This window comes from Typopeltis vanoorti, chromosome 13 (assembly GCF_054136105.1).
Source record: "Typopeltis vanoorti isolate ZY-2024b chromosome 13, IOZ_Tvanoo_1.0, whole genome shotgun sequence".
NCBI lineage: Eukaryota > Metazoa > Arthropoda > Arachnida > Uropygi > Thelyphonidae > Typopeltis > Typopeltis vanoorti.
Window position 1 is genome coordinate 73,180,437 of NC_143561.1, and position 10,743 is coordinate 73,191,179.

A 10,743-nucleotide genomic window follows, 5' to 3' on the forward strand; every position below is an offset into this window, starting at 1 on the left:
AGTTTTTAATCTCTCAACCCGGCAAAATCAACAGTCATTATAATTAGATAATTTCACCCCTTATCTAGCATTGAGTTCACCCCATCACAATACTTGTGGCAGATGGAGATGTTGTCTCTCTCTCTCTCTGTGTGTGTGTGTGTGTGTGTGTGTGTGTGTGTGTGTGTGTGTGTGTGTGTGTGTGTGGAGCATTTGTTGTCTGTGCGTGCATGCAATCATTTGCACCATTAGTAAATTGTTCCCTTGACTCCCAGTAGTTTAATTCTTAACCCAAAATAAAAATACCTGAAAGTAAACTACAGATCAAACTTGCACACGCATGTTCATATCCAAGGATATTTCATATAACTTATCCTCTTAATTAGCCATTTTATTCATTAACAGATTAAGTCTTCCGACACCTTTATAACCAAAAGAAAAATATCTGCAATTTACAAATAGAACAAAAATATGTACAACATAAAATCAATATAGCTTAACTATGCAAGCACCAGTATATACAACTACAAAATGTGTAGTTGACAGAATAATGTATGTTTTAAACATGTAAAGGAAATTAGAATTTAATATTAACTCCTCTATACTTTTCCCATTGTAGCATGAGTATACTTTGTATCTCAATAAGCTGAGTGAACAGTAGAAAGCACTATTCGAATTCAAGGGAACCAACTGGTAACTCTGCAATTCAAGGTTAACTAAATAATTGATAGAAAATAAATAAATAAAATTATGAACAGTTCATGGTGATTACTTCCCAGAAGTTTGAGACAAGCATGCACTCTGATCAGATTTCATGCCTGCCTCCAAGTTCTTGGAATCTACATGTCATTCTTCCCATATGCATGAGGTGAAGACTTGCATTTGTTCTTTAAGCTTTTATCTCTATAGGATAAAAGGAAAAGAGAATTGACTAGAGTAGGGGTGGGGAACCTTTTTAGTATCAAGGGCAAAAATTGCTAATTTAAAAACTTCTGCGGGTGACTGGCAAATTTTAACTCTTATATATAGTGTGCAATATATATCTCAATAAGTAAATGTGCAGCATTCTCATCTGATATGGTATCTTTTAATTACAATTGTGTAGACATATAATTACAACAATCAAGCAAAAGCTATTTAATTTATTTAAAAAATGATATTTATTTTATTTTAACTGAGAACTTTATTAAAGCAATAATAGCATAATAAATATTTCATCAAAGTTAATGAAGCTTACCTTTAATCTTAAACTTTTTAGTGAGAAGGCTGAAACTGCTTTTTTTTTTTTTGTGAAAGCTTAGAAATATTAGCCGCCTTTGATGAGACAGCTACTCTTAGTTCATTGGCGAGATTTTCGTCAGTGAGTCTTGTATGAAGGCGATTTTTTGCCAGACTTAATTTTGAAAAAAATTGCTCACATTGATAAGTAGTAGAAAATTGAGAAGCTATTTTCAAGGTGTTATTTTTTAAAGAAGGGAATTTCTCAGAATCAACAGATTTGTAAAAGTCCAATATAAGCAGATTACTATATTTTGATCTCAAAGTGTTATCACACTGCAAATCAATCAACTCTAATTGCAAGGAATTGGATGCTTCCTCAGGGCATATATCAAAAGGTGTGTTTCAAATATTTGTAACTCAATTCTTTGATTTTTTATATCTTCAGATCTCCTTTGAAATTGATTCAAAACACTTTGACACTCATCAGCGTACTCACTTGTTGATTTTGGATTGTGTTCTCTTAATTTTGGAAAATGTGTAAAGCTGTTTTTTCAGTTGGGTAAGAAATAATTGAAGCATCGATTCAAAGCTCTTGATATGAGTGAGCAAAGAGGTCATTAGCTGATTGGGGCCTTGTAATTTCAAATTTAGATTATTCAAATGACTAGTTATGTCTACTAAAAATGCTAAATTACTTTGAAACTTTTCATCCTCCAATTCTTTAATGGGGACACCTTTAATGTCCAAGAAAATTTTCACTTCATCTTTAAGTTCATAAAATCGCTTGAGCATTTGAGCTCTACTTAGCCACCTAACTTCACAACGGTACAATAAGTCTCCATATTCGGCTTAAAGATCTTCCAAAAATTCTTTGAATTCCCTGTTGTTCAACCCCTTTACTTTTTATCAAATTAATGGCCTTTGTTACTACATTCATGACGCTGTTCATCTTGAGTGACTTTGCACATAGATTTTCCATATGAATGAAGCAGTGGCACACAAAGTATTTGGATTCAATTGACGTTTCTTAAATTCATTCTTAATCAGAGCCACAAGCCCTTTTTCACGACCTACCAGGATGGAGCACCATCTGTAGCGAGACCACTCAGTTTTTTATACAGTAAATTGAAATCCTTTAATGCTGAATTGACCATTTCAAATAAATCTTCACCTTTATTGTCCCCTTCATTGATTTTAAAGCAAGAAATTCTTCTCGTATATTGAAATCTGTAGTTATTCCCCGTATAAATATAGCCATTTGTGCAGTATTTGACAGATCAGTAGTCTCATTGATGACTAATGAGTAAAACACAAATTCTGCTGAATCTACTTTCAAAAAAGTTTGGATGTCATCAGCGATATCTTTAATATGGTCAGAAACAGTTCTTCTTGATAGGCTAATATTTTTAAACAAACTCGGTTTTTCTGGACATAAAATCTCGACGGAGTAAGGATGCAATCTTTCACAAACTCGCCTTCATTATGAGTTTTAAGTTTTTTAGCAATTTGTTCACACAATGCATAACTACCTTGAGTTACAGATAGTCTTTCCTGAATAAGCTTTTTAAAAAGAGATTGGCTTTTGATTATATTTTCTTTCAAAATTGCTATCTTGTCTAAACGTTCTGATCCTTTTAAATTTTCATATTTCTTATGCTTACTCAAATAATGTCGTTCAAGATTATATTTTTTGTAAATTGCAACATGTTTGTTACAGATTGCAATCTGATGAGCCAGAAATGCAACTTAAGTGATTTTGAGCATATGGCAGTTTAGGTCAGACAAGCCAGTGTAGTATCATAGAAAGGAATCACTAGCCTGCGGGGCAGTCAGGTGGCAACAGTGCACACTGGTAGTGTGGGAAGTTTTTTCTTCCATAGCCTTTCAAGCACTGGTACAAATCATTGCATTCCTTCAATACTCACAGTCGATCTCTCTCTCCCAGTAATGGCTACTTGAGCAGGATAATATATGATTTGCATTGTGTCACAGATTGGAATGAGGATCTCTCATAGTTATATATGAAGAAATGTAGGCCTTTCTTATGGAATGCGTGATACATTGAGTTCACAATGTTCCGAGAGTTAAGGAAGTACTTCTTGCTTTTAGGTAGATGTGCCTAATAAACCATCCACACATATCAGACTACCATATTTTCAAATCATAAATTTAGATCTGTATCTAAATTCTAATACATTTCTTTAATTGGCCTCCTGCCCATGCAAGGTTGTAAACCTATAGTAGTAAAAAGTAATGTGATACAAGGAAAAGTGAATAATAATTTTTAATAGCCAAATGTTTCGACCCACAAATTATGGGTCATCATGATCATTGGCATTGAGCAGTTTGAATACAAAGTAGAACAAGAATAATTATTTAAAATAGTAAGAGTCGGGTGATGAATAACAGAGGAAACATTTTAAAATAATAAAATTGTTAATGGTTGATTAGAATAAGACTCTCCCATATCTTTGATAGGGAGAGGCAGTCATTCCAATTCAGGTTCGGCTGGTGAAGTAAGGCTTCAGTGCTTTCTTTAAACAAACATTCGAACTCATGGAGGTAATGCTGAAGTAAACATGTTTACAGACAACCAAAGGGTATTATGGTTGGTATCAATTCCATATTGGGCTAGGTCCAATATGAAATGTAGGATAGGTGTTCTTGCAGTCTTTTTTCCACTGAACATCCAATTTGTTGAAAGTAAGAAAGGTGTCAGTTACACAGAATTTGGTAGATGCCAGGAAAATATTGGGAGGGGGGGGGGGTCGCTTATCTGTAAAAGATGGGAACCATGATGATAGTTTGTTGAAAGGAATAAACATAGCAACTAGCTTATATTTTTTCAATTACCTTGAGATTAGTTCCAAGATGCCAAAAATGTATGAGAGGAGCCCTATGTGTTGTTTCATTCTTGCTTTGCTAGGCTTATAGGAATCACAAATATGTTGTACAATCCATTCTAAGGAGTCCTTCCAATGTATATGACATTTGATTTCCAGAAGTTATTTCCAGCTTAGCTGCTGTATAATGTGCTTTATAGCATATTATATGGGCACATTGTAACAGAGTTTTTATTATTCCAATTGTTTGAGAAGAATGGTGAGCAGATCGATGTTGAATATAGTGTCCAGTAAAGGTAGAAATTAAAGATACCAAGAATTAATCAAGAAATAGCCAAAAGGTGTCACACCTTATTAAAATACTCTGGATTAGAGATAGTTGGAAGTTTTTCCATTTGGTTATACTATTAATTAAAGATAAGAAATTATATACTTGGTTTAATCCTTTATTCAAGTGTAAGCAAACGAAGTTTGTGCCTGAAGTATCTTTAATTTATAGTATAACCAAGTGGGAAAACTTCCAACACTGTACCACCAACGTGTACCACCTTAGGTGGTACACCAGTTGAGTGTACCACCACAATTGTGGTGGTACACTCAACAGTACACCTGTTGGCAATTTGTATAGGTAAATATGACCTCTCCTATTGCTTCTGCCTTAGTGTCTCCACGTTTGGATCTGCCTCCCACTGACGAGACCTCAATAAGGGTCGAAACTGGTCTAGGTAGTAGCCCTTCCATTAATACATAGCAGTATACATGTCCACAAGGAGATGTGCTTTGCATTATGAGAGATACTGAGACAAGGAATGATGAGAGCTTGGTCCACCTTTGCTCGGAGTTGCCTGGTGTTGCACCACCTTATCTCAGTCCTGAAGATATTTTCAGGCGCAAGCTTTGTTTGTTTACACTTGAATAAAGGATTAAACTAAATTTATTATAGTCTAATCAAGTGTAAAATAATATTCCAACAGTCAAGGGTCAAAGCTGTATAACTGAGAGGAGACCTCCACATAGCCTTTAAAGGAATGCGGAGAACCGACCAGGGCTTCTGACCTAATGTCCAATCCTCACCTTCTCGTGGTGCACCCTGTTGGGTATCTACTTTGATACTGAACGAACGAGGATGGGCTGGCAATTTGGGATTTAGCCGACCAAATTGTATTCTTATTGGTTAAACCAAAATAAAAAATGATGGTACAACATGACAAAATTTCATGCCGGCTGGGGCGTCGCCCGGTTAAACAAGGCCCCCGTTGTTTTCGCCAGGAAACCAGGGCGAACAGCGAAAAGTCAGCTACTGGAACAAATCTGAAAACAAACCCCAACTCAACATCACCAGAGTTAAAGATCGGTACTATCAACATAAGAAGCCTGAATGGCAAAGAAATGGAGCTAGCTGAGGAATTAGATAAGTACCAGATCGACATAATAGGGGTGACTGAAACAAAAAAGACCAAAACTGGTGAGATCTTTCTGAGCAATAAATACAAAATGTTATATTCAGGCAATAACAATCATGGAAAAGAAGGAGTAGCCATAGTATTCAACACAAAATACGAGGCTAATCTTCTTGAATGGCAGTCAGTCTCAAGTAGAGTAATGTGGGCAAATATGAGAATGGGGAACTGGACAATGAGACTTATTTGTGCCTATGGTCCCACAGAAGGTTCTACTAAGGTAGAAGTGGAGGAATTTTTTGAGGCTTTAGAAAAAGCAACTGACACAATGCAAAAGGAAAAGTTGGTGCTTGTTGGGGATCTAAATAGTAGAGTAGGAAATGATTGTGAGACATACAAAAATATTTTGGGAAAATTTGAAGAAAAGAGCAAAGCTAATAATAATGGCAAATATCTGTTGGATTTCTGCTCAGGACATGGACTGGTTATTACTAACACCATGTTCCAACATAAAAATGTGCACAAATTCACATGGAGAGAAGAGGCTAGGAATAAGAAAAGTCTCATTGACTATGTTATTGTTGATAGTGATGTTTTCTCCCTGGTGCAGGACACCAGAGTGTACAGAGGATTTGAAATTGGAAGTGATCACTATTTAGTCTTGAGCAGGATAAAATTGAATTTCATATTGAAAAGAATAACATGTAAGAAAGTTTTAAAGCGAATAAAAGTTGAGCAGCTCTCAGATGTAAACTGTAGACTAAAATACAGAAATATTATTGAAAAGAAAATGAAAGAGTTTGAGAACAGGAATCAAACCTTGGAGATTCAATGGCAAACTCTGAAGGAAACATTGATTGATTCTGCCAGAGAGGCATGTGGTGAGGTTGTGTGCAAAGATAAAAAAATCAGAACTCCCTGGTGGACACAGGAAGTTAAAGAGGCAGTGAAGGAAAAGAAGAAAGCATATCAAAAGTTCCTGGCAAATAAGTCAGCTTTTACTCTTACAGAATACAGAGACAAATGTAAGAAAGCTAAACAGTGTGTAAAACTAGCTAAACAAAAGTCATGGGAGGACTTTGGCAAGAATATAGAAAATAAATATCAAGAAGGTGGCAAAATATTCTGGAGGTTGTTGAAGAAGCTTAGGAATGGAGGAAAGAGTGCTGTAAAAGGAATTAGAGATGATAAAGGTGAAATGAAAACAGGAGAAAAAGATATCCTTGAAGTATGGAGTAATTACTTTGAAAAACTGCTAAATGAAACAAGCAGTGATGACAGCACAGTGATAAAAAACACTGACCAGGCATGCAGTCAGGAATACATATCCATACTTGAAGTAGAAAAAGCCATCAAAGGCTTGAAATGTGGAAAGGCAGCAGGAGTAGATGATATTCGACCAGAAATGCTGAAGTATGGTGGTATAAGAGTCTTACAGTGGCTGCACTGCATAGTTCAGAAAGCCTGGACAGAGGGACGAATTCCCGATGATTGGAGTAGAGCTCTCATAGTACCCATATATAAAAAGGGAAATAAAACTGAATGTGAGAATTACAGAGGTATTTCCCTACTGAGTGTTCCTGGCAAGATCTATGCAAGTATACTTGACAAACGGTTGAGAAGAATTGTGGAAGAAAAGCTTGGTGAAGAACAAGCTGGATTCAGGCCAAATAGAGGCTGTCAGGATCAGATCTTCACTTTACGACAAATAGTCGAGAAAGCATGGGAATATAACAAAGATCTGTATTTAAGTTTTGTCGATTTGGAAAAGGCATATGACAAGGTGCCAAGAGAGAAGCTATTCAATACGCTGCAGTTATATGGTGTCAATGGGGCATTATATCAAGCAATACTTAGTCTTTATTTGAGTTGTGAGTCAGCAGTTAGAATTGAAGGAAGTACAGGAAGATGGTTTAATGTTAAATCTGGTGTGAGACAAGGATGTACATTATCCCCTCTGTTATTCCTTATCTATATGGATCACATTATGAAGGAATGTGGTATTAAACCTGATATCAAAATTGGAGATGTTAATGTCAGCTCTTTGCTTTATGCAGATGATGTTATACTTCTAAATAAATCCGCTACAAGTCTGCAAGATTCTCTGACTAAATTGAATAGCTGTTGTAATAGATATGGTATGAAGGTCAGCAATAAAAAGACAGAGACAATGAAAATAGGCAGAATCATTGAAAATGTCAACTGTGTTGTGAATGGAGAACCTGTGGAACAAGTAAAACATTTCAGCTACTTAGGCACAATTTTTACTGAAGATGGTAAATTAAATATAGAAATAGACAACAGAATCAGCAAAGCTGGTATCGTGGGAAGTCAATTGAATAAATTCATATGGAATAAGAAAGAAATTAGTCGGAACACTAAATTAGCTGTATACAAGACTGTGTTCAAACCAATTTTAACTTATGGATCTGAGAGCTGGGTCAGAAGTAAAACACTTGACCAAAGACTAGAGACCGCAGATATGAGAGTCCTGAGAAAGATTATAGGCATGAACAGATGGCATCAATGGCAATATCATATTAAAAACGAGGATATTAGGAAAGAACTTGACATTGTCAGCATCCAGGAATGCGTTAGCAGAGCTAATCTCAGATGGTATGGTCACTTAAATAGAATGGGAGAGGAAAGATTAGCAAAACAAGTGTTCTCTGCCAGGTTGGCAGGAAAACGACCCAGAGGAAGACCAAGATATAGGTGGATTGATACGGTACAAAGTGCCTTAGACGATAGAAATATAAGATCTGATAATGTTGGAGTCTTGACAAGTAACAGACTGATTTGGAGGAAAATTGTAGATAGGAAGTTAGTAATGATGTAATTTTTTCATGTAGTACTGTCATATCCTGTACACCCCTTGAGGGTACATGGCAGGAATTTGATGATGATGATGATGATGAACTACTGTTTATCTGACGACATCGGGAAGACAGTTTGTTGTTCTAATAATTGAAGTATTACAATTAAGTTCAGAAGTCAGTTAATTAAAGGGTCATTGTTTTTGAATGTCAGATAAATGGTAGATTACTGTATCATTTAAGGATGATCCAATCCTTTAAAGCTACTTAGTACTTTTTTTTTATTATAAATATTCTAATCCTGATAAAAACATAGTAATTGTACTGCATGGAAAAAAATTTGGGACATCTCTATCTGTTTAAGATTTTGACCAAAGTTGATTGTTTCTATTCATGATTCTGTTTTTTTATCACTAGTAATGTAGTCTGCTTGAAGATTATGAAAAATTTCTTTATTCACTTGAACATTTTTGACAGAAAAATCAACTTATCGGTGACTTTTATGGGTCTGAACTGTGTTTTGGGCAGAAATATCAGCTAAATTTAGGGTCGTAAAATGGTAACAGTTGTTTACCGTGCCCTCTGCCCATAATCTTACATTGTTGACTACAAATTCAGCTATTGGTGACAACTAAGGTGAAGATCTGTAATCTACTGATTTTCAAAACTTAAGGCTAAATGAGTCCTTTTAAGGTGTGTGTGTATGTTGGGGGGGGGGGGAAGCTTTAAGAGGATTTTTGTTTATTTTATTGTATCAAAAAGTATGATGCAAATTAAAAAACTTGTGTTATTCTTTTTATGATGTTGAACATTATCATAATTCTTTCTAGAATCAGCAGCCATCACTAGAAGAAGTAGGAGAAGAGGATTTACTATTGGGAGATGATGAAGAAGAGGAAGACAGTGAAGCACGATCATGGCGCCGATGACATATGGCTATAAAATTCCTTTTCTCAGAAATATTTGATATCATAGCTTATAAGCTATGGAATTGTATAGAATTATTAACACTTTGTGTGATCATCTAGTTAGCATTATTGACATGCATTTTTGGCTGTTACTTTTAGTAATGGAGAAAATGCAGTTGTAAAAAAAAAAAAAAAAAAAAAAAAAATATCAGGATCTGTATACAGATACAAACTGTACAGTTCCATTAATTGTGATCTTTATCATTACGTATGGATGTATAGTTTTGAATGATTTACCACAATACTTTCTCGTGGTATATCATTGCAGGTTCTTCGAAATGCTTTCAGTTGTAAATGCATCTTCAGAATGTTTTTAATTAACATTGCAACCATTGTGTCAATGAGGGCTGTAATATGTATATTATATTTGTATGTTTCCTAGCAGTACACATGTAAAGAAGGTGTCCATGTGAGTTAAACCTACACTGCTTTAGTATTTCTGTTGAAATGTTTTGTAGAAAATTTTGTATAGTGTCTGTACCTAAGTGCACTGTGTGTTCTTGTATGTTAGGTATTAAGTTTTATGTCATGTATTTTCATCTTTAATTTGTCTGTCTTTCAACATTGACAGTGGTTTAAGATATTTGTTAATTTTTTTATTACAACAATTTTTTGCTGATGCTTCACTGATGAAGAAAGGGGGAAAAAAAGAAAAAAAAAAGAAACCTGTGAACAGAATACCATAACAAAAAAAAAAAGAAAGAAAAATGAAAAAAAAAAAGAAAAGAAAAGAAAAGTGGGAAAAAAAAACAGCAAAAAAGGGATAAGTTTTGAGGGAAATGCTCAAAGCACATTTACCATAAACAAAAAAAAAAAAAAAAAAAAAAATCAAGAATTTAAAAAAAAAAAAATATGATAAAGGGATTGCCAAGCTGTACTTGAATTATAATTATTTTTTGTTCTTTTGAAGTTTTGTTTTTCGGCAGAACTGGGATACCAGTTTGTTTTCAAAACAAGAAAACACAGAGTCCAAATATTTTAAAGCACTTAAAACTATTCAAATATATATAACGGTCAACCTATTTTATAACTTCAGAAATCTGTGCAAATTTTCCAGCAATCATGATTTTTCTTTAATTACTCATTATGTGAAAATCAATTTCCAATAAGTCTTATTTTAAGAGTGAAACAATGATTATTGCATTTGTTTAGCTCAGATATGAAAGGGGGGGGGGGACTAATTCTACTTTTTATATATGTTTACTCAGAGGAAAAACATACATACATATCAGGGATGAATATTCCAGGTGTGCAGTCCTCATCCACAGAATATCAATACTACCGATATTATATTTTTGCATTTGTTCTCCTTAAAGACTCTCCTGATTGTTTCCTGCCTTCTTATGATTCCTAAAATTAAACACAGTATACTAATGCTTTATGAAGATGGCACTTTTTGATATATAAACATTGCATCACATTTGAGTTAATAGCCCGGGTGTGCGTTCAAAATACGTACACCTTTGATCAGACGTGCGGATGGCGCAGCGGGTCAGATTCTTAGCATTCCAGGTAG

The 10,743-nt window shown here is 34.7% G+C and overlaps 1 protein-coding gene across 1 annotated transcript in view; it reads left to right on the forward strand.

The window, feature by feature from the left end:
• The window catches only part of swm (Zinc finger protein swm), a 370,656-nt gene extending 360,636 nt beyond the window's left edge, over window positions 1-10,020 (forward strand). The window contains exon 20 of the mRNA XM_090402359.1: window positions 9,090-10,020. Coding sequence (XP_090258485.1) covers window positions 9,090-9,188 — 99 coding nt within the window. The 3' untranslated portion in view covers window positions 9,189-10,020. The remainder of the gene's footprint in view (window positions 1-9,089) is intronic.
• Window positions 10,021-10,743: the final 723 nt, after the last annotated feature.